Raw genomic sequence first — 25,469 nt, forward strand, 5'->3', positions numbered from 1 at the left:
TGAGATCTCAGACTGTTTTTATTTTCTTACCTTTATTTTACCTTTACTGTGGTGTTCCTTCAGGAGTCATTCGTTTTTTAAGCGAGCATCATATTTAGTAGATTTATTCCACTGCTTCGCTGGCAGACTTTGCTGGAGGCAGATGGACTTTATCTTGCAGCCCACCTTTTCAGAACCATTGCTTCTCCACAGGAGAGGAGAGGAGTGGAGGATATTGGGAGGGGTGCACCCTTCCTACCCTCCTTCTTGCCTCCCTAATACCTATCATCCCAAATCATCTCTGGTTAGACTGATATGAAGGAGAGAGAGAGGAGAAGGCATTTATAACAGGATCTGTTTTATGTTTGCTTAAACAGAAAATGGGTTCTCTGGTGCTCGGTTGGAAGAGCATGGCGCTTGCAATGCCAAGATTGTGGGTTCGATTCCCAGGGGTCACCTATATGTAAAATGTATGCATGGATTATTATATACATTTTTGTAAAAGTTTAAACGATACTGAACAAAAATATGAATGCAACATGTAAAGTGTTGGTCCCATGATTCATGAGCTGAAATAAAAGATCCCAGAAATGTTCCATTCACACAAAAAGCTTATTTCTCTCAAATGTTGTGCACACATTTGTTTACATCCCTGTTAGTGAGCATTTCTCCTTTGCCAAGATAATCCATCTGTCTGACAGGTGTGGCATATCAAGAAGCTAATTAAACAGCATGATCATTACACAGGTGCACCTTGTGCAGGAGACAATAAAACTCTAAAATGTGCAGTTTTGACACAGAACACAATGCTACAGATGTCTCAAGTTTTGAGGGAGTGTGCAATTGACTGCAGGAATATCCACCAGAGCTGTTGCCAGATAATTTAATGTTAATTTCTCTACCATAAGCCGCCTCCATTGTTGTTTTAGAGAATTTGGCAGTACATCCAACTGGCTTCACAACCATGCTGTCTGCACTCTAAATAGTTCAACACAATAATATTATTTGGGGTAAAATAATTATCTTGAGACAAGTGACTCCAAAAATGCCATTTATTATTTAAATGTATTCAACAATTCAAAAAGATAAAATTAGATAGACAAACATAGCATAGATTTCATTTACAAGCTGTTTGTTCTTCTCATCATCTCTACAGAGGCTCCCCTCCCTATGTAATGCAATCTCATTGTCTGCTGAGTAAAATATCTGTCATTGGCTGTAGCACAGAATAACAGAAAAACAACAATGTAGCGATGGCACGGCACATGCTCTGATGCAAACACTCAAATACACCAACACACACACGCACGCACGCACACGCACACATACGCTCCCCCACACACACACACACACACAATGCTAAGAAGCCAAGTCACTCACTCACCCAATCAATTTCATTCTAAAGCAAGCTGTCAGTCCGCCATGTTGAGTAAATATCACCATAATGCTTGTATGTATCAGTGAATATGCAGCTAATGACATCCAGTGAAGCCTCAGACACAGAAACCGGAAATCTGCCTCGCCATTAAACTTCTCTCTCTCTCTCTCTCTCTCTCTCTCTCTCTCTCTCTCTCTCTCTCTCTCTCTCTCTCTCTCTCTCTCTCTCTCTCTCTCTCTCTCTCTTTCTCTCACCCTCCCCCTCCTTGCTCTGCTTGGTCTGCTTGATATTTTTTACTTCACCACAGCAGAGTGCTCGAGGATGAAGCTGAAGTAATGGACACTGTTGTTTTATAAAATAGGTTACCTCCGAATCGGAATATGTGGCTTCATTGAACGATTCTGGTGGTGAAGGATATCTACATAACTAGAACATCTAATATTCATTTGAGTCTATTCTAAACCCACTTTGGCCCTGTATAGACAAATTGGATAAGGGTATAGAGACGGGACAAGGGGCAAGGATAGAGACTCTAGATATGTTGGATGGGACGAGGGAAAATGTCATGTTGTATAACATGCCTTGCATGAATAACATTCAGCCACAAACCAGGTCTGTGTTCCCACAGCTGACATCACACATAAACAAACACCATGTGATAGCCAGGTGTCAAATACACAAAATCATTATTAGAATAATCTTTAGAAACCATAATGGCACCTTTTCATTACCGTTTCTCAACTAAAGGCTTCGGAAATCACAATCAACATCTCACAAAACCGTTCTCTCAAAATCATTTTTTTTTTAGGGATAAACATATTTTTAATATCCTCTTTTGTGTAAATATACGATGCAGTAGTATCTTTCACAAAAGTAAAATGCTGATATTCTAAGGAAAAGCACACAACGACAAGATAGGACAATTTCAGTCAACAGAGTCCATATAGCCAACTGTTAAGGAGAGAAGATGATGAGGCCGGATCCACTTGGCGTTTAGTTGGTTTATTTTCCAGTTTGAGGAGGAGAAATATTCAGAAAGCGAGGAGCAACTGACAGGTTAGAATTCTGATGAGGAGGGCACCTCTCTCTACCAAGCTTCACCCCCCACTACTCCCTCCCCTATCATCGTGTTCTCCCTCCCTCCCTCACAGCACGGCAGACAGGCAGGCCGAGCTGAGCTGGAGAACCTTGATTTGGGGCTGATGTGTTTTATAAGCAGAGGTTGGTGTGACGATGGAGAGAACCAGGAAACTAGAAAGCATTCTGGCTTTTAACCCCCTCCTTCCCTCATTAGAACTCTTTCTCTCAATCTCTAACTTCCTTGTCTTCCTCTCTCTGGACGTGGCACCTGCGTGGGTTCAGTCGGCGTAGAGGATGAACCCAGAGAAGGTGCTGTATTTGTTGTTGTTGCCGCCGTGAGCCTTGCCCCCGTCCAGCTTGATGTAGACCTCGTCGCCTGCGTCTAGGTGGAGGATGACGCTATTGGAGGCGTAGTCATAGTTCTGGTCAGCGTCCTGGGCGATGGCGCTGGCTCGCACCTGGAACAGAGAGGAGAGGAAAGAGAGGATGTGCTGGTTAGAGAAACATACTGCACTCATTTGATCTGAAATGGAAGTCATTTCTGTTGTCATGCTTTGATTTAGCCTTGTTCACAAAAAGAACAAGTGACAGGTCAGGAGCCTTTTGGCGCATCACACACCACTACATGATTTGAATTAGGCTGTCATTGGTTCGTCATTGAATGTTCCACCGTGAATTGAAGGCGGTGGGCTGGGGTGTTGGGTCAGATGGTTGTTGTCTCTGCTCAAAGCAGCTGCTCAGTGTTCTCCACCTGAGTAGACATTCTAAGAAACCCAACAACGGGTCTCACTCTCCTGGTGACCTGGTTCTGTTATACACTTAGAAATATAAAAGTACCTTCTAGAACCTTAAAAGCTTTTACTGCAGTGGGCGAAATCAGGGTAGTCTTGGTAGTCTTACATTTAAAGTTTGCATCCCAATATTACACATGATATACGTCACAGAAGACTGAAATACAACAAAACCTTTTGATGTAGAAATAACGGTTTGTTTTCTATGTAATGTTTCTCAATATGAATAACATTCCACCCATGAGGCCACTAGGTCATTTGACTGCAGGAAAGGGCTACAGGGTCATTCGGCTGTCCCCATAGGAGAACCCTTTGTTGGTTCCAGGTAGAACCCATTTGGTTCCCCCTCTGTAGAAAGGGTTCTACATGGAACCCAACATCCTTCTACCTGGAACCCTTTTTTTCTGAGTGTAGAGGGAACTACTGAGGAGTTACAGTGGAATACACCAAGGACACCCACCTCACATCAACTTATAAGAAAGTGAAAAATAAATCCTTATTCTTTAGTGAATGAGAGAATACTGTGAAAGTAAGATATGGTGTATGTGTGATTTAATGAATACATTACTGTAACACTACCACAGCAATTACATTTATGTTGGCCGTAGCCTATGTGGTGTGTATGTTATTGCCAGGCTGCTTGGCAATCTGAGCGTTTTGGAGCTGGATCTCCCTGACCTCTGGTCCTGGCTAATTAAGCTTCCATCTGAAACGTTAACCACTCTCCTGGGAGAACAGCGTGGGCTGTAGTGAGATACGGGTGCCCTGACAGTAATAACTGTGTGTGTGTGTGTGTGTGTGTGTGTGTGTGTGTGTGTGTGTGTGTGTGTGTGTGTGTGTGTGTGTGTGTGTGTGTGTGTGTGTGTGTGTGTGTGTGTGTGTGTGTGTGTGTGAGGCATAAATAAATACTCTCAAAGCTAACCATTGACCATTCATGTAGAGTTTTACAAAAAAGAAACTGAAGTGCGGCAGTATTGCACTGCACTGACACATCACCAGTACACAAGCACAGAAAGATAAGGGCCTAAATAAATAGCATCAGCACCATACATTTTGGAAGACCAAAGCATCTGAGATATACATTTAGTTGCCATAAACCCGGATATTGTCTGTAGCTAAGGATCTTTTATAATCTGCCCAATGAAGAACACAGCTGTCATAAACTCAATCAAACTACTCTTTTCCCCATGCATTTCTTCTCTAAAAAGCTTCTGGATCTGAATCTAAAGTATGGGCAGGGTCCCAGAGCTGGTGTGCCGCCCGGCAGCCTGGCTGAGCAGGTGGCGGGGATAAGATGGGACAATTAATTGGCCCGTTTAACCAGGGGCCACACACAATGGATTTATTGACACATCTGAGGGCCAAGGGGCTGGCACAGACCTCCTGCAACAACACACTGATGGGTTTAACCCTGTAGACCTGTCAGTGATTGTCTGTGTGCCAGGGTTAGGGGAGAGCGGGAGATCAGAGGGATGGGTGGAGGAGTAGAGAGAGACGGTGGGAGACTTGCTGTCTAATGAATCTATGTATTTATATTCCCTCCCTCTACTACTGCAGCAATTATGAGGGTCCCGTGTGGCTCAGTTGGTAGAGTGTGGTGCTTGCAACGCCAGGGCTGTGGGTTTGATTCCCATGGGGACCAATATGGTATCTACTGAATGTTGTTCTGGATAAAATGTCTTTGTTTGTTTTATCTTTTCCAAGTCGTGAGAGCAGATCGTTAACTGTATGCATTATGTCCTGTAATGTCAGTCTTTAAATGTTTTACTAGAAGGTAGCCTATATAAAGATAAATTCATTAAAAAAAAAAAAAATTATCTGACATGACTGCCATTTTAATTGGAGAAACATAATATGCACGTTGTGAAAATGCAATGAAAGCTAATTCAATGGAAACTAAGGGAACTCATGCCCAATACCTGTGATAGGCTAAGGGAACTCATGCCCAATACCTGTGATAGGCTAAGGGAACTCATGCCGAATACCTGTGATAGGCTAAGGGAACTCATGCCGAATACCTGTGATAGGCTAAGGGAACTCATGCCGAATACCTGTGATAGGCTAAGGGAACTCATGCTGAATACCTGTGATAGGCTAAGGGAACTCATGCCGAATACCTGTGATAGGCTAAGGGAACTCACGCCGAATACCTGTGATAGGCTAAGGGAACTCATGCATAATACCTGTGATAGGCTAAGGGAACTCATGCTGAATACCTGTGATAGGCTAAGGGAACTCATGCCGAATACCTGTGATAGGCTAAGGGAACTCATGCATAATACCTGTGATAGGCTAAGGGAACTCATGCATAATACCTGTGATAGGCTAAGGGAACTCATGCATAATACCTGTGATAGGCTAAGGGAACTCATGCATAATACCTGTGATAGGCTAAGGGAACTCATGCATAATACCTGTGATAGGCTAAGGGAACTCATGCATAATACCTGTGATAGGCTAAGGGAACTCATGCATAATACCTGTGATAGGCTAAGGGAACTCATGCATAATACCTGTGATAGGCTAAGGGAACTCATGCATAATACCTGTGATAGGCTAAGGGAACTCATGCATAATACCTGTGATAGGCTAAGGGAACTCATGCATAATACCTGTGATAGGCTAAGGGAACTCATGCATAATACCTGTGATAGGCTAAGGGAACTCATGCATAATACCTGTGATAGGCTAAGGGAACTCATGCATAATACCTGTGATAGGCTAAGGGAACTCATGCATAATACCTGTGATAGGCTAAGGGAACTCATGCATAATACCTGTGATAGGCTAAGGGAACTCATGCATAATACCTGTGATAGGCTAAGGGAACTCATGCATAATACCTGTGATAGGCTAAGGGAACTCATGCCGAATACCTGTGATAGGCTAAGGGAACTCATGCATAATACCTGTGATAGGCTAAGGGAACTCATGCATAATACCTGTGATAGGCTAAGGGAACTCATGCATAATACCTGTGATAGGCTAAGGGAACTCATGCCGAATACCTGTGATAGGCTAAGGGAACTCATGCATAATACCTGTGATAGGCTAAGGGAACTCATGCCGAATACCTGTGATAGGCTAAGGGAACTCATGCATAATACCTGTGATAGGCTAAGGGAACTCATGCATAATACCTGTGATAGGCTAAGGGAACTCATGCATAATACCTGTGATAGGCTGTGAGTCACTACAAGCAAGAGGTGGGGACATTGAAGCAGTCTATTCAAATTAAATCAAATAACAGCGTTTGAGTCAGTCCCTAGTCAGTGCGGAACAAAGTGTTTTGAGAGATACATGTATTGGTTTGACACACTGTGTTTAAAAACCTGTCTAAGCTACGCTATGGTGTGAGTGACAATGCATGATCAATAGATCACAAAATTGACTGAAAACGTCCCGTCATCGCGAGCATAACGACATCCGTCAGAGAAAGTATTAATGAGTCCTCTAAAGGCTTTAAGAAATCAACCAATATGAAAAAAACATGGTCATATTTTTGTCCCCTTCCTCAACTACCTCTGTAATGATTGTTGTCGGGAGAAGGAGAAGAGGACCAAAGTGCAGCGTGGTACGTATTCGTCATCTGTTTAATAAAGATGAATACTGGAACAAAAACGGCAAACGAACAGTTCTGCAAGGTGCAACAAAAAAACACTAAACAGAAAATAACTACCCACAAATCATAGTGGGAAAACAGGCTACCTAAGTATGGTTCTCAATCAGAGAACAACGATCGACAGCTGCCTCTGATTGGGAACCATACCAGGCCAAAAACAGAAATACAAAACCTAGAACAAAAAAATAGAATGCCCACCCCCAACTCACGCCCTGACCAAACTAAAACAGAGACATAAAAAAGGAACTAAGGTCAGGACGTGACAACCTCATTACCCTGTCCATTGACTCGGTACTGGTACTCCTTGTATATAGCCTCCTTATTGTTATTTTATTGTGTTACTATTTCCTTTCTAACTCTACATAACTCTGAATGGGCTTGTAAGTAAGCATTTCACGGTAAAGTCTACACCTGTTATATTTGGCACATGTGACCAATAAAATGTGATTGGATTTTTAGAAGAATGCCAACTGCAAGATCATTTTCAACGTTGATAGGGCACACATCCACTGCTAACACCTCATGTCCCTGTCATCCCTTCTCTTTAGCAGGTCTTGTGACAGACGGAAAAGCTTAACTTCTTCACCGTGGAGACAATACGATAATACAATATTTCACATGGAGCAGCATTTTATCCACTGACATCAGTGCCTCATCGCTTTCATCACATTCAGGCATCTTGGAAGTCTTGCCAGTCCTTTGGAATCAGCCTACTTCTTTGACAGCTGGGTATGAAGCACCCTGCTGACCCTCAGACAGCCACGATAACGAGAATCTGAGAAATCTCTGTGATTTCATGAAGCCTTCTCCTTAGTGTATCTCCCTCTTGTCTGTTCCACTCTTCTCACAACAGAGGAAGAAAGTAATTGTGCCTGTTGAGACACATCATGCCAGACGCCTTAGATTATCCTCAGCCAGAATAAGAGGAATGTTCAGTAACAGTTGTCTGTAGCTAAGAAATTCCAGCTTGCATAGAGATCTTTGCCATATCTGAGAGTACTTTCAAGGTGAAGTACTCTGGGTAATGCTATGAAGGACTATGCCAAACAGTTATGCTGAAGCCAGCCTTCAAGGTGCAGGTTTATTCATGGCACATTGTACTAGCCGCATCTTTGAGTCTGTTTTTTCCATTTGTTTACCTTCCTGATTAAATCTCGCAAGGCTCATATCGATGTGCAAACAAAGCCTCTATCCTGATCTGTAGCAGCAGTCGTCCAGTTTATATTAATATGAGATGATTCGCCCTGAGCACACTAAGTCAACACGCTCTTATTAGAAGGTTGCTGCTTGGTGCCGGACAGGGGCTTGGCTGGATCTGTCTATGGGGATTTTGATGAAACTTCTTCAAATATTTCTCTTATTGCCTTCAGATTGAACTCTGGTCTGTCTGATGTCAGAGGTGTGTGATCTGACTTGCTTCAACTCCTTGCGTTAGAAAGTGAAGGAAGTCAACTGGCCAAGGACTATCCTGAAGCTATTCGAAATCCGATGCATTTGTTCTCAGCAACGGTTGATCACAAAGAATCTGACCACGCTGTAGTCGTATTACATTGTTGAGATTGAAGCTGCTCAATTCATTGTTCATTCTCTATTTCTTTCACTCAGTTGCTGTTGTACACAATGACAGAGAAGCCACATAATTTACCCTCACACTATACTCGGAACAACTCACAAGCTGGAAGCGCCAGTCATAGGTTAGACTTTGGAATGCGAGAGAGAAAGAGAGGGAATGAGGGAGTGAGCAAAAGAAGCAGCGAGATGGAAAGGGAGAACAAAACGGCAACTGGCAGAGCATGGCCTCAAAATAGAATACGACGTGGAACTTTTGACACAACAAATCAAAGCATAAGCGCCCAGGCCAGCCTAGCCTACCGCAGCGAATGCAAATGGCCCCAGAGTCGTCTGACGTTGTCTCGTCTCCCCCCAGCCGTAGCTGCTGAAGCGTGTTAGCATCCGTCACATTGTCGCTGTGATGCCTCTGATTGAATAATGCTCTGCGTGGTACTGGACCACTAGAGAGAGATGGGAGCTGAGGGCTGAGGCTGGGCTGCTTCAGCCTAATAGATAATGCCCCCCCCACAGACTCCACAGTGAATACCACTCCACTTGGCTCCGCTCGCATTCTGAAAACATTTGAATATGAATGTGGAGTTTATCAATAATGACAGCACTCGTACCTATAATAGGCCTCTGAGATGAAGAGACGACAGCTTTTTGCATATTCACTGTCCTCTGCTAAAGCTGATTAGTCCTACAGAGTTGGGAATCATGTTGAGTTGCGATGGCATTTTGCATTGTCCTATAGCTAACAGCTGAAATGTCTGGTGTTGTGTTGTCATCTCTATTGCCAATACAAAAGATCCACACAACCCATTGAAATATTGTACTGGAATAGGACCTTGTTGGCCGAGCTGTTTGCTGGTGTCAGTAACTGAGTCCCTTTCTTGGACACTCTTGGACACTGATCTGTTCTCTCCAGTTGGAGTGACAAGGACATGTCTGGATGGAGGACAGCTTCTGACGTTTCTCTGGCAGGGACTTGTTGACTCACCGTTAAGCTTCCATTCTTTAAACTTCGCTCGCCTCTTTCTAAATCCAAGTGTACCGCCACCTAATTGGGTTTGAACACCCGACCGTGAGCCGCATGCCTGATGGCAGCTTAGCCACCTTGTCACAACCCTGTCACATCTCCTAACCCACACCACCAACACACACCCACGCACACATATCTCCCTAGTCAAAAGACCGATTTTTGGTGTCAGATGTTGTTCTGAGCAAGGTTGTCATGGTGTCAAAAACTTCCATTCCTCTTTTGTGTCATTGGTGTATTTGTGGTAGGAACCTGATTAAATACATGATGAGTTGTTGAGAGAAGGAGATGGTACGGGAGAGCCACCATCTGTCAAGGAGAAGGAGAGTAAAGGCTTTGTGCATTCATCACCACATCTGTTCTGTTTGTACCTTCGGGGCCTTTTTTCCTGGTAACGTGAATTCCTTTCGTCGCATGCACCCCTCCACAGTTTATACAATTGTTTATATAATGCCAAGTGTCTCTCCCACTGGGTGTCAAGTCAAAATCAAAGCCTGTCATCACGGAAATGCATTATGTATTACAGTTCTGTGTCCTATCGGTTAGTAACAACGACCACTCGGGAGGATAATGACATGACAATACACAGAGGCGATGGATGGGGGCAACAGTGATAACGATGGGGCTGTAAAATCCTCGGGCTTGTTGTGATGCCGATGTATTGGCACAGACTTATCACTGGGAAAGGGGAGGAGGAGGAGAGGAGAAACAGAGAGAGGCAGAGGGGAAGCGTCAACTCTGACCTATGTGTGTCCTAGACACCCTCGTCTGTTGGTGACTCACTCTTGTCAGTCAGATACTGTGAGAAATGCTCAACTTTCAGCACTGCTCAGTCTCAATCCCCGCTCACTCCCTGCATCTTGGTACCACAGTGTTTTTAGGGTAGAATCTGGCGACACGTTGAACCCTTGCACAACATAAGGCAAGTTTATTTTAGTCGCTATGAATGTTTTAAAAAACAGTTATTGTTTGAAATGAACCACAAAGTATTGTGGGATATTGAGAGGAGCGTTTTGCAGTGTGAGAAACCTCCCTAACGAGGCACAGCTTAGGCAGAAAGTGCTAATAGTCTTGAAGGAGAGGCAGGTTCAGACGTTTTGCTGCCACATGCATTTTTCATGAAGTGCCCTATTCATCATTTCTGGCTGGATGGATTGTTTATATCTCACTGTTGATATCTCCCATATTCATATTTAGAGGGGAGAGCCACCTTGTTAGGCACATGCAGTAACTTAGCCATCTGAGTGTGAGTCACTTTGGAGCCATTGACATGAGGGTTCCCTGTGCTGTGAGAGAGGGGGTTGGGGGTTATCAGAATGGATTGAATTGGGTGATGGCGAGATGTCAGGGCTTACAGAGAGATGTTTACATAAGGACAGGCCCATGGGTGCTTTCCCGTCCCCCGTATGTGCTCTCATTATAATGAAGGAGCCTTGTGAGTCAACACCAAATGTCATGCAGCAGTCAGTCATCTCCAGACGGAAACCCAGAGGCTATTTTAGACCATACGCTCCTGTGTTTCAAGGTATGGGGATGTTACAGCACTTATTCATAAACTATTCAATCCGAGATGACAGTGGAGAGGAAGTCCTAGCGAGTTCTGGCCGCTGCTCTGCTATTTAGAGGGACAAGACCGCAGAGAGGCTGAAGAAGAGATGGCGTTGGAGAGAAGTAGTAGTATGGCGATTGTGTTTGCTTTCCGTTGGGAAACTTTTTCGATAAGTGATAGATTTTCTTCCGTTGGTTGGCGATGACAGCCGGGTGTCATCTTGACATTTCCAATGTGTGTGGTATTTCTTAACAACATGGGCAAATCTTCATTTAATAGTCCTACCGCACCTAATTAGACTGCTTCTAATGTTCCACTCGGCAGAATGTCAAATCCGATGTCCAATTACACAGCAAATCAAGGCCAGAGGGCCGCCTCTGCTACCCCTCCAGCTGATTATAGAGTGGGGGTCATAGACTACATGCCGGGGTCTGTCAGAGTTACACACACGCAGGCACATGCATGAATGCACGCACATAGACAGAAACACACGCACGCACATGGTGGGATCGATACCAAGGGCCTAGGGCAGCTCGCCTTTCCCTACCCCAGACACCTCCGTCTACTCTAGACAGAGGCTCTCTGTTCCTGAAGACATACAGAGATGAACAGCGGCCCCTCAGTCTCAGTGCTATAAAACCCAAACCTATCCCAAAGATACTAGCAACACATATTAGCAACTAATTTAGTGTATGTGTGTATATAAGTAGCTTATAAGGCCTTAATGTGGTCTTATTAGCCATATATTAGGCCTTAATGTGGTCTTATTAGCCATATATTAGGCCTTAATGAAGTATTTTCTAATTCAAACATTTTAAGTCATGTATTACTGGACAATCCTTAATAACATCATTATTAGCAATAATAAAGGCATATTAACATTTAATAAAGAGCAAGTAACACAAGAAACAGACTCTTAATAAGCTGTCTTAATGTTGAACTGGTAAGGGGATTGTACCTCAATCTGTGTCCCTTATTTTAACTATCCATAAATGACCTCATTGGACAGAAAGGGGCACAACTCCGTTCATATATGCCATACAGCCAACATCCTAGTCAAAATTCTTAGGTAAACTACATTTTTATGCAGTATATACAGTATTTCCATATATATATCAATTGGTTGGATAAGGCTGTATTATGAATTACAAAGGGTCACACCTCCCCACACCTTTGAGACAAAGTCATATAATGTTAGCCTGAAACTGAGGAGTCGTGTAGTTTGATGACATAATCAATTGATTGATATATGTCAAATAAACAACATTCAAGTCTGATTTTAACAATTGATGTAAACAATTAGTTTCAGGTAAACATTATTATGGTTGTGCTCATGTGTGGGGGGAGATTCACATTATATCATGAAACATCCATATATGGAAGTATATATTGAAGTTTAGTTGCTCATTTAAAAAAAATGTTTACATCAAATGACTAGAATGTTGGCTGTATGGCATATATAAACGGCGTTTTGCCCCTTTCTGTCCAATGAGGTCATTTATGGATAGGTAAAATAGGGGACACAGATTGAGGTACAATCCCCTTACCAGTTCAACATTAAGACAGTTTATTAAGAGTCTGTTTCTTGTGTTACTTGCTCTTTATTAAATGTTAATATGCCTTTATTATTGCTAATAATGATGTTGTTAATGATTGGCCAGTAATACATGACTTTGAATAATAAGTGGCAAATATGACATAATAAATAAGATCATTATATACATACTTATAAACCACAAATAAGTGGCTAATATGTGTACCTTAAAATAAAGTGTTACCACAGATATATATTGATTCAATGTCGAGACTGTTCTGAAATAATAGATGCTACAAAGCAAATGAATGCAATGCATGATTGTGTATTTTAATACCAAACATTTTGTGAATTGAATCATTTGATAATTACGGGAAAAAGCAGATTTTTTCCCCCACCAAATTTTCAAACAGGTTTCATTAATCAAGACAGACACTAATATAACATGCCAGATTCGGATCCAGATGGTTCATGTTTGTTCAATTTGCTGTGTATAGATTTGCCATGCTAAACACACTGCATGGGTCACACCTGGATACACAGCAATAGGCTAAACAGTCTTGTGTTGATGTGCACCAGAGCATCAGAAACCCCCAGAGACATGAAGAAGGAACCACTGAGATGCATGGTGATAAGTTGGGAAATGACACGCAGGTAACAGCTTTATTCACACAGTATTGTATTTCCAACAGCCCTCTAGGGGGAAATACAAAGACATTTTCTAAATGTTGCTTTGGATAATACTTTTTACACACATAATAGTGTTGGATCTGTGACATCCACTTGTATTGATTATATCTTCACTAATGCTGCAGAGCTTTGATGCAACACTGTCTCAGTTCCCATTGGCTGCAGTGACCATGACATTGTGGCAATAACAAAGCCAAAGTGCCCAAGGTTGGGCCTAAAGTCATTTAGATATGACATTTTATATAATACATTTTTGTTCATTTTATTTAGTATTTTTCACACCAAATACAAACATACAAATACGAACAACAACTTACAGACAACGACTACATCTCATCTGCCCAGACCCACATGCTCACACCCCCTTCCTTCCCTAGTGCCTGAATGATTGTTTGCCTTAAATTGTACCAATTTGTTCTCCTCGACCATTCTTTTTCAATAATAAATCATTGGATTTTTCCATTATGTTAATTGACAGATTAAATTCCACGTTTTTTTTTGTATCCGTTTGTTCAAGATGAGTGATGAGAATCGTCCAGCCCATTGGGTGTCTCAATACTTTTGACAGACAACTTTTTATCTCGCCCATAACTCTTGGACTTTATAGCATTCCCAGAGATTATTGAGTCATTGTTAGTTTTACACTTAAGACATGACTCTGCCGTTGTGCTGTAAAAAAAAAAAAAAAAAAAAAAAATGTCTCTTCCATAATACATACATACAGTTTGTTTATACCGGATTAAACGTACATTGGCGTTAACTTTAATTTAGTTAGTTATGCTCCAACATTCCCTCCATCTTGTGCCAACATCAGTTCTTTCTAAGTCTTGGTTCCAATAGTTTCTATTTTCTTCTTAAGAGATTGTCAGTTGGATAGGCTCTCTGCATGGTTTTGTATATCTTACCTATCATATGAACATCCTTTTTCTGACTCAAATAAGATTCCCTCAAGGTTGCTCTGATGGCCAAAAGATTTCATTTGAAAATCTACATTGTTCAGTCCAATATTGCTTTTGAATTCTATCATGGAAATAAATGTATTTCCTGTTACCAAGCAATTTACGGTTTCTATGCCTTTAGTTTTTAACGTGGAAGAATTTATCTGTGAATTCTGAAAAGCTATCCAAGGATTGTTCATTAGGGTTGTGTTTTTAGGGAGTGATATTGATTCATTTTCTTCCATATGGTTAAAGTGTTCTTACATAAAATATTGATGGATGAGCATGCGTATCTTCAATATGCACCCATTGTTCCTCTTTACTCCTTTTAACTGTACTGTATGTAGCAAGTAAAAGCCTTGGGTAGCGAGTTAATACAACCCCTCCTCAGACTAAGATGTAAAACTTTCCTTTTTATTCCATGATTTTTTTTTTGCCCCTTATAAAGTTTATTATGACTAAGTATACTTTTTAAAAGAATGTCTTCAGTGGGGTAATTGGTATTACCACGAAAATAAATACAAGAACTTTGGAATCCGTGTAATTTATAAGAGATCATACCAAATGTTTTCTCAGGTTTCTCAGGAGTCAGGTTTTTGAAGATGTCTATGAGGAAATTAATCCAGATCCAGCAATGGGAGTATTTGTAAAAGTATTCATGCTAATTGCTGACAAGCATGCACCTGTTCAGAAATGAACTGTGACAACTATTAGAGCCCTCTGGCTTAACAAGGAATTTAAAAAGTGTTACGGTTCAAATAAATTATGCAAAAGTGGTGGCAAACAAGTCAGGCTGCTCAGCTGATTGGTTGACATACTGTAAATTGAGAAATTTGGTGACTACAAAAAATAAGAAATTATATTACCAAACCAAGATAAATGACATAAAACACAATGGAAAAATAATCCTGAGTATCTTAAATGATATCATGGCAAGAACTATTGTTGTGCATCAATAACCGCCAGGTATAGACAACCTTGATGGGACACTATTGAGAATGGTTGTCACGCCTTGGTCATAGTGTTTTGTGTTTTGTATTTGTATAGTTATTTCATGTATCGCTTTGTTTCATTAAAGACATGAGTAACCACCACGCTGCATTTCGGTCCGACTCTCTTTCGACAAACGAAGAACGCCGTTACAATGGTAGCAGACTGTATTGCAACCCCCATTTTCTTTATCTTGAACCAAGGCCTAAAGGAGTGTGTCTCCACAGGCATGGAAGGAAGCTAAAGTAATTCCACTGCCTAAAAACAGTAAAGCACCCTTTTCTGGCTCTAACAGCCACCCAATCAGTTTGCTGCCTGTTCTTGGTAAACTGATGGGGAATGTTGTGTTTGACCAAATACAATGAAATTCAACTTATACTGTACTGACTCAGATGACAGATGATACGTTAAAATAAATGGATAATAAATTATAGTTGGAGCTTTATTGTTAGATTTCAGTGCCGTATTTGATGTAATTGATCATAAATTGCTATTGAAGAAACTCACTTGCTATGGCTTTATATCACTTGCCATCACATGGTTGGAGAGTTATTTACCCAATTGAACCCAGAGAGTGTTCTTCAATGGAAGCTTCTCTAACATCAGATATATACAGTGTGGTGTCCCTCAGGACAGTTGCCTTGGGCCATTACTCTTCTCTATTTTTTCAAAATATTTGCTGCTGGTCTTATACAAAGCTAGAATGACTATGTCTGCGGATCATTCCATACTCAACATCAGCACCCAAAGCCAGTGAGCTCACTGAAATTGTAAATAAGGAGTAACAGCATCAGAATGGGTGATTAGTAATAAACTGGTCTTAAATACATCTAAAACTAAAAGTATTGTATTTGGTTAAAAAAAAGACGTAAACCTCAACTGGAGTTGTGTATAAAGGTAGTGACCATTGAGCAAGTTGAGGAAGCTAAACTCCTAGATATAACATTAGATAGTCAATTATCATGGTCAAGTCATATTGACAAAGTTGTTGTGAAGATGGGGAGGGGTATGTCTGTTATTAACAACAATCAACTGTACTAGTTGTTCAGGCTCTGGTGATATCTTATCTTGATTACTGTCTGGTAATATGATCAAATGCAGCAAAGAAAGACCAAGAAAAGCTGCAGCTGGCACAAAACAGAGCAGCGCAACTTGCCTGTAAAATATACTTTTCATGTTTTGCAACCAAATCAAACATTTTGATGTAAAATGATATAGAAGGGTCCAGCACCTTTCGTATGATTTCACATGTTTTTGAGAAACTTACCCCAAACACCAAATCACTTCCTCGTCCTTGTTGTGTATGGGGGCACCGAAAAAACATGAATAAAGGTTCCAAAAAAACCAAATACGTCCTTTTACAAACGTCAACACTCATTTTTCTGTATCTATTTGGGTTTGGTCAATGTGTGATTTGAGTGGGCATTCTATGTTCTATTTTCTATGTTTTTGTCTTGCTTTGTTTTGGCCGTGTATGGTTCTCAATCAGGGACATCGTTGTCTCTGATTGGGAATCATACTTAGGCAGCCTTCTTTCCCTGTTGTATTTGTGGGTAGTTGACTTTTGTTAGTGGCATTAAAGCCCTGTGAGCTTCACGGTTATTTCTTTGTTTGTTGTTTTGTTTGCAACATTTTTAATAAAAGGAAAATGTATGCTCACCACGCTGCACTTTGGTCCACTTCTTTCAACGGCCGTGACAGAACTACCCACCAGCAAAGGACCAAGCAGCGTGGCCAGGAGAGGCAGCCCCCCCAAAAAAGAATTGGGGGAGGGGCACACGGGACGGTCGGCAGACCAGAGGATGGAACCAGAACCAGTCAGGGTGAAATTGGATGGGAACGAAGGGAGCGAAGCAGAGACAGTGAAGGAGTTGATGGGAAGATTGGAGGGGAGAGCTATGAGAGAGCTGCTGTGTTGGTGCATGAGGCACGACATTCGCCCTAAGGAGCGTGTCCTCGGTTTGATGTCACCTCATTCCAGTCTTTAGTGGTTGAGGGTTGACGAGAGATGAACTGCTTCTCTTCTAGTTTTTATGAGAAATATTACTGTGATGAAAATTCCTGATTGTCTGCATAATCAAATAACATTCAGCTCAGACACCCATATGTACCCCACAAGACATGTCACCAGGGGTCTCTTCACAGTCCTCAAGTCCAAAATGAATTCACTGCAAAGCACATTACTATACCGAGCCATGATCACATAGAACTCCCTTCCAACTCTAATTACTCAAGCAAATAACAAAATTACCTTAAAAAAATCGAATCTCATTGAATGGTGGGGACTGTGAGTGGACACACAAATGAAAACAAACAAACACGCACACACAAACACACTCTGTTGCATTGTTTGTGTATCTTTGTGTTAAAAATGTGTGTGACTGTCCTATTCTATCAGTGAATAAGTGTTTTGTTACTTGTCATGTTCTGTGTCTTTTTGCGGATCCCCCGGAAGAGTAGCTGTTGTCTCTGCAAAAGCTAAAATGGGGATCCAAATAAACAAGTAAATAAACCAGTCTGTGAAGATGATCTCAGTACTTCACTCCACAGCACCGTGTGTCTACTTGGATACATCAATTCAAAGGAGCCAGTGACGGACTGTGCCAAGATTTCCCCTCGTTTCTATACTACAGTCCAGAATCTTTCAAGTGCGTTTTTGCTTTCTAAGCAAAACAATATTCCTGAAGTTAACCTCCAAGAGCCAAACTTTATGTCTCCAATAATAATCAAGACACATATTGATATTGAATTGTCAATAAAGGGATGGGCGTGAACTGTGCACTTCTGGGAGGTCACCTTGGATGGCTAGAACAGAGCAAGGAGATGTAGAGGTCGGTACACAGTGGGGGGGGGGGCAGGTGTGTGTTTTTGCGTGCGCGCGTGCATGGTGGGAAGCAGGGAGCAGTAATTGTTGGGGAAGAGCCATATGCGCTGCTCGGAGGACGCTGGAGCTTATTAAAGAAGGAGACAGAGTGATTATTCACACAGGGCCCTCCTGAGAGAGTGACGCTCACGTCATTGCTTTTAATTAACTCTGAAACGGTTCTGCGGATTAATAAAAATATTAAGAAAGGAACCGAGGAGGAGCACAAACACATCCTGGATCTGGTTCAAGGTTCTAAACTGCGATTAGAAAGGCTCTTTGGCATGATAGAACCTCCCTATTTTGTGATTTTTTTTTCTCCATTTGTAGTAGCGTGGCAATGGATTTGTCTTTACTGTCATTGCCTCGTCTCCCAGGGTGCCTCCAACTCAGGGAATCGAGACTCTGACACATCCGTCTGAAAAGATTGGGATTGGTTGGAGATAGTTGTCAAGCGAGTAAAAGAACGTCAGAAATAAGAAGCCAAGGAGAGAGGAGAGGAGTGGAGAGGGAACTTGGAGAGCAGATGAAGTGCACCGGGCTGAAAATAGAATCGCATTTGCCTGCTTACCAAGAGCAGCTAACTCTTTGGTGTAGCTTGAAATGTGTCAAGGTGCTGGGGACAATGTTGACACTCTCCTAATGCAACCCACAGAACCAAAAGAGGGAGAGGGAAGAAGGAGAGGGAGATAAATAAAAAAAAACAGCAAGGTGTGGAGATACAGGGTGCAGAACAACTGCAGTGCTCGGGCCTGAGAACCTGCAGTTTCATGATGCACCAAGGCCAAAGGATGATAAAATACTGTCATTGTCTGCTATTCCCAGTCCTCCCCAGCCTCCTAGTCCCTACACAGCTTCTCTCGGCCTTAAACGAGCAGAGGAATGCTCCGGCCCAGACAGCGCTGCTCTACGACCATCAGCCTTCCCGTGGCCACTTCATCAATGACACAGCACGAGTTACCCCACATTTATAACCATTCACAGTAACTTACACAGACAGACACACTGGGGTCTCACCTCCACACCAGACCCGTGGACAAACCCACAGACAGACGCACACACAGACCCACAGACAGACCCACAGGCTCACACAAGGAAAAACCTTTCTAGCAAGATTCTCTGGCTATAGTGAGTGTAAGCTACATCCCCTTCTAAGCTATTCAGAGAGAGAGAGAGAGAGATGTTTCATTAGCCAGGCAGTTACCACTTCATAAACATTACCCCAGTCTCTGGAGATGTCTGTTGCCTGTGTCTAACGTAAGTGCTTCCCCTCCCTCCCCTTAGGAACACAATGAAGCGGGAACAGAAGGTGCTTTATAGGAACATATGTCCGCCTATTATGTATCAACACTTTTACACCCCCATAAACATTATGGTGGAGTGAGACATTATATATAGAGGAGAGGTCCTTCATGTAGCAGCCAACTCCACTCTCCTTGGGTTTGCTGGGTGAGAAGTTTGTCAGCTTGGATCGGTCAAAGGAGTTGAACTCAGGGAGCCATAGTGAGACTTGGAAAATGACTGCAAAGAGCTGTGTCAGTAACAAGCAAACGGTCACTTTTTTTGGTCTCTTTGATTTCTTGCTTTATCATGTCGACACTCTCTAACACGGCAGAAATGGATTTCACTTAATTCATCACTTCTTATTCCAGTCCAGTTCAGTGATCTTATCACATTTCAATTCATATATCACCAGCACACCAAAACACAATTTTGGATGAAAATAGAAAGTAGCCTAGTCTATAAAAAGTATTGCACAAAATGTACAGTACATCAGATAGATTGTTACTGACATTTACCCCGACCTTTATGTTGAACCCCTCACATGCATTATCTTCCTACAATGTTACATTATTATTCCATGGCTGAAGCCTCCAGGTGCCTCAGGGGTGATATGTCAAAAGCAGCCGTGGAAAATAGGCCTTCCCCACGAGGACACACTCTCAGTATCTGTCCAACAGACACAAGATCAGAAACACCACACTGAACCGCCAACAGATATGCCCAGAAATGGTATTTATCTTTCTGAAATATTGCCCATCTCCAGAAGGGCCCGTTGCTCTGGTAACAGTGCCTTCATATCACAATGTTAGTGGATGATGGAGAGCTCTGACCTCACTGGTCACAGAGACCAGACCCAGCACTCTTTACAATTACACACTGAGTGTACAAAATATTATGGACACCTTGCTAAAATAGAATCATTTGCCCTCAGAACAGCCTCAGAGGGATGCTGGCCCATGTTGACTCCAGTGCTTCCCACAGCTTCCAACAGTTGTGTCAAGTTGGCTGGATGTCCTTTGGGTGGAAGACCGTTCCTGATACACATGGGAAACTGTTGAGCGTGAAAAACCCAGCAGCGTTGCAGTTCTTGACACAAACCTGTGTGCCTGGCACCTACTTCCATGCCCTGTTCAAAGGCACTTCACTAACGCCACTTTAATAATGTGTACATATTTTGTATTACTCATCTCACATGTACATACTGTTTTATATACCATCTATTGCATCTTGCCGATGCCGCTCTGTCATTGCTCATCCATATATTTATATGTATATATTCTTACTCCATTCTTTACTTAGATTTGTGTGTATATAAGGTAGTTGAGGTGGAATTGTTAGATGACATTTTAGATATTGCTGCACTGTTGGGAACTAGAGGCACAAACATTTCGCTACACTGGCAATAACATCTGTTAAACATGTGTATGTGACCAATAAAATTTGATTTGATTTAATACTTTTTCTTGCCAATTCACCCTCTGAGCGGCACACATACACAAGTCATGTTCCAACTGTCTCAAGGCCTTAAAATCCTTCTTTAACCCGTCTCTTCTACACTGGTTGAAGTGGATTTAACAAGTAACTTCAAGGGATCATATCTTTCATCTGGATTCACCTGGTCAGTCTTTGTTGTGGAAAGAGCAGTTGTTCTTAATGATTTGTACACTCAATGTGTCTGTGTCCTTTCTTTCCATTTCAGTCATATTTTCTCTGTAATTGTACAAGTGAGCAATGGTCAATTCAAGTGGTTGGATAATAGAATTAACTAATTAAAACAACCCTTCAATGACCATGGGCTGGATATTTCTCTATGGCAAAATATGAAGAGCATTGCACAACAAATAAAGACTTGATCAACATCCTATCCTATATTTGACAACAATACGTTTTACATTAGATGAATAATGCTGCCAGACATACCCTAAGGCCTACATAGATTTCAATTGAGATTGTGTTTTATAGTTGCTAGAAATCTATATGCCTTTATGAAAGAAAGTGTTCCCTAGCTCTCTTTTTTTTTAAGAATGAGGATGTTCTCTCTCTGACATATACTGACAACAGTTGATTCTTTGGAGATCCCCATCTAAATGTAACATATAGCTAGCTGCAAGTCCACATAAGTCTTGAGTCGAAGGCAGGAGTTGCCTGCGCATGAATCGGATTGCAACCGACTGTGAATTGTGAAATAATCGATTATATTATGTGTACAAGTGTTCGGCAAAACACCCGTTAAAGCATAAAATAAAGCAGGGAAGCATGTGCTCAACAGAAATGGCATGATGTTGTGTTGAGCTCAACCCCCCAAACCCTAACCTCTGCGTTAGCAAATAGGCCTACAAGGTAACCTTACAGATTAAGTCTACTTTAAACATGTTGAAACTGGCCAACTAAGACAGGTTGTATTCAGTCATGATGACAAATACATTTACAGTACACTATGTGAACTACATATTAACGTTTAATTCCATTATAAAATATAATGTAAACCTTATGCGCTGTAATATCAGGGTAATGAGTCAAACAGATATACCTTGGGTTTATAATCGAATGTTCTCCAGAAACACCGGGAGCAAAAGTTTAGACCTAGAAAAATAAATAAACGTAGCCTAATTAACATTAAACAAAGTAACTCAAAAGTCTAATTAACAAAGCAATATGTCGGAGACCATGCTGTTAGGGCATTGAAAAACATTGCATGGGGCTTAATGAAAGATAATTGTGAGGATTTTAATTATACACTATAGGCTAATGGAGCTGTAATATGTCATGTAAAAGAGTGATGTGACCTTTACCCTATAAGCTAGTGGTCATGAACAAATAATAAGAGGATATTCAATCACAAAATGTTTGATGCGCGCTGAAGCTGTAGTATAATTTATGATTGCCTCGATGCATATTGCAAATGACTTGACGGTAAAAAATATATATATATATATATTTCTCTTTCTCTTATACTCTCCTGCGCTTTAGACGTTGCCGCCTGTGCTGGACGCGAGAGTTCTCGAGTCGCACACACTCGAGGTACCTGAGAGCACCCCCAGGGCGCAATAAATCTCCAGACCCGTCAAGTGATGCGTACATTTTTTTTTAAAGAGAATACATCATGCAAATTATATTTATTTCAAGCGGATGTCACGCAAATATTCCCTTGTTTTATCAACCATATACAACCGAAATAATAAGCAATACTTACATTTCCCAGTCTGTGCACACTGTGACGGATAAGTAGACTAATTGTCATCCTCTTGTTTTACGCACGAGACGTTCGGATAATTGCGGTCATGTTGAGTCTCTCCAGGAGTACACCGTTAGATTACATGTAATTAAATATGTGAACTCGACAGTTAAATGTAGCACAATGTAATTTATGTCTGAACGCATCACTTGCTGACTTGCTGCAGTTCACAGATGTATCGAGCACAGAGAAGCAGACCGTTCTTGGTTCACAATTCAACTTTTCGCAACAATAATGATAGCCACTGTCGGGGAATTTTTTTTAATTGCATCTTCTATAGTGTGCTTTCACACCACTCCTGTGACTCCACTTATTTAATGTACTTTCCCTGTCTAATCAATTTAGTTTACACAAGCATGAATGCGAAAGTAATACGATCCGAAATTACTGGTTAATATCTTATTTCTGAAAAGAGTAATTATTTATTACAATTGCGTAAAGATCTGAGTCAATTATTAAATAGCGCTAGTCTTAACTGACAAATAGAGATGCTTCCGTAAATCAGGCACATACACTTTTTTCACCTTATTTTTACATTCCAAGTTAAATAAACAATTACACCAGTATTATATGGCAAACTTATCAATTTTGAAACAAGTAGAAAGTGACATGGACTTCGGGGGTAACTGTCTGTCCTTTGATTTGAAGGATGCGGGCAATGTCAGTGTGTATTTATGCGATGAGGGGACGCGCGCCAGATTACACACCATTCTCTCTGGGCGCGTTTGGTGCCACAGCTGTGTGACCGTCATCTGCTCGCTCAGGGGGGGTCTTGGGAACGCACTACAGATGCTTCCGCTACCCACCAGCCTTCCGTTTCCTCGGAAATAGAGCCTCTGTATTATAACGCGGTTTCAGGGCAATTTGATTGTGAAGCTCCGATTAAATTTCCACCAACCAAGTTACCACAGTGACATCAGGTCAGGACACCCAGCGATAGAAAGAGAGAGGGGGAGGGAGAGAGAGCACAACAGAGTAGCAAGGCATAAGGTGAGATATCTGTAGTTTCGAAGGAACCTGAGTCTGTAGCAGAGAAACCATTGGAGTGCTAATTAAAAAGAGCAGTAAGCAGGGAGTGGTACAATATGTCCGAGTGACTGAGCAGTATAAGACTTGGACAAGTGAAACTCGGAGAAGTGAATTGACTCACCTGTTCATTTTTGCAGAGGTCTGCCCACATACTGGTCCCATCCCCACCTCTCATCAGCACATGGTAGATGAAGAAGTAGGTGCCAGGGATGCTGCAGATGAACTTGCCTGAGATGCCGTCGTAGTTGTTTCCCAAGTTGGTGACCACGTCGTCAAACTTGAGGATCTCATAGCCTTCATGGGGGTTCTTAAGCCCTGCGTAAAAGGCCACCCGGGGCACTGTGCTGTAGGTGGCCGTGCTGATAGCTCCGTTCCCCCCCAACCCCAAAATCCCAGTCCTCCCTCCAGACCCTCGATCTCCAGGGGGTCCCACTGGCCCCGGTGGCCCTGGCTCTCCAGGTGGTCCCGGGAGTCCAGGTTTACCTGGCCTGCCTTGCTTGCCCTGGGGGCCCTGCACCAGCGTGGAGGGTATGTTGCTGTTGTCGCTGAGGGCCTCGGCTTCTGCCTGGATGCCACTGGAGCTGGTGCTGCTGGCTGTCGTGCCCTTGTTCAGGTAGGGGTCACACACCATGCGGCAGGTACCCAGCATTTCAAAGTGGCTGGTGTCGGTGCCCACGGAGCTGACCAGGACGGGGATGAGGACCACCAGCACCAGGACCAGCATGACCCCGACGGCAGCCGCCACCAGGGTCTTCCTCCCGATGCTGAGTCGGGGAAGGGGCTGTGCTGCCAGCGTGGCTCTCCCTGGGGCGGAAATGGTGACTGCTGGGTGTGGGGAGCCTGCCACCGAGGAAAGGGACACGGGGATCCCAAGTAGAGTAGGAGGAGCGGCGAGTGTGTGAGGGTAAGAGAGAGACCCACATACACTCACTGATACGCCTCGCTGCTTTCACTCACACAGAGGTAGTTCCCGTACACTCTCGCTCACCAGCGTGCACACTGACGCACATAGGGAGCACACACGAGCCGACATACAGAATTTAGTCCCAAACTCTTGGCATGAAAAAGGAGAAAGAAAGAGGATGTAAAGGAAGGAACACTCAGGAGGATGAGTGTTAGAGAGAAACAAGAGGAATGGTAAGAGGACGAACAGAGAGTGAGTGTGAGAAAGAGAGACGGAGAGAGTAGTCATAGAGTCCGCGTGCGTACGTGTGGTGTGTTTGTGGTGACGGATTCTCAGGCTTGGCTTTTTATATGGCAGTAAGAGTGGAGCCCCCCCCCCTCCACTCATCCTCCCCTCCTCCTCCCCTCTCCTCCTCCTCTCTCCTCCTCCCATCCTCTGGTTGGCGTGGTTACGAATAGGGGGAGGAGGGAGCCCCACGCTGTCCCCTCTCCCTCTCTGTCTCACTCAGAATGGCTCTCATCACATTACTTTCTACCACACTACACTCCCTCTGAGCCAGTGAGGAGCCAACACACGCTCCCTCCCTCTCTCCTTCTCCCTTTCTGCTCTCTTACCCTGACTCCTCACTCCTTCCTTCCACTTTTGATGCTTTCTCTCTCTCTCTCGCTCTCTCTCTGCTTTCCTCTCACTTTCCTCTCTCTCTCACTCCTCACTTCTTCCACTTTTGATACTGTTTCTCTCTCCTCTCTCTCCTTCTCTCTCTCATCAGCCTCCAGCCTCTAAAAATAAAGATGGAGCACAGGGAAAGGGAGCTGCATTTTCCTGGAGGTGCCAGGAATGTATATGCTTTCAACACTTTCTATCTGGCGTATCAACACACACACACACACACACACACACACACACACACACACACACACACACACACACACACACACACACACACACACACACACACACACACACACACACACACACACACACACACACACACACACACACACACACACACA

At 42.7% G+C, this 25,469-nt stretch overlaps 1 protein-coding gene and 1 non-coding gene across 2 annotated transcripts; one reads left to right on the forward strand and one right to left on the reverse strand.

The window, feature by feature from the left end:
* Nucleotides 1-1,017: 1,017 nt before the first annotated feature.
* On the reverse strand, nucleotides 1,018-24,765 carry LOC118365278 (C1q-related factor-like). The gene is made up of 2 exons (XM_035747368.2): nucleotides 23,674-24,765; nucleotides 1,018-2,895 (listed from the first exon to the last, which is right to left on the reverse strand). Exons 1-2 carry the CDS (start codon nucleotides 24,274-24,276, stop codon nucleotides 2,716-2,718), a joined length of 783 nt encoding a protein of 260 aa, XP_035603261.1. The 5' UTR covers nucleotides 24,277-24,765; the 3' UTR covers nucleotides 1,018-2,715.
* trnaa-ugc (transfer RNA alanine (anticodon UGC)) lies at nucleotides 4,796-4,870 on the forward strand. The gene has a single exon. It is a non-coding gene; the product is annotated as a tRNA-Ala (tRNA).
* Nucleotides 24,766-25,469: the final 704 nt, after the last annotated feature.

The sequence above is a fragment of the Oncorhynchus keta genome, chromosome 32, assembly GCF_023373465.1.
Source record: "Oncorhynchus keta strain PuntledgeMale-10-30-2019 chromosome 32, Oket_V2, whole genome shotgun sequence".
NCBI lineage: Eukaryota > Metazoa > Chordata > Actinopteri > Salmoniformes > Salmonidae > Oncorhynchus > Oncorhynchus keta.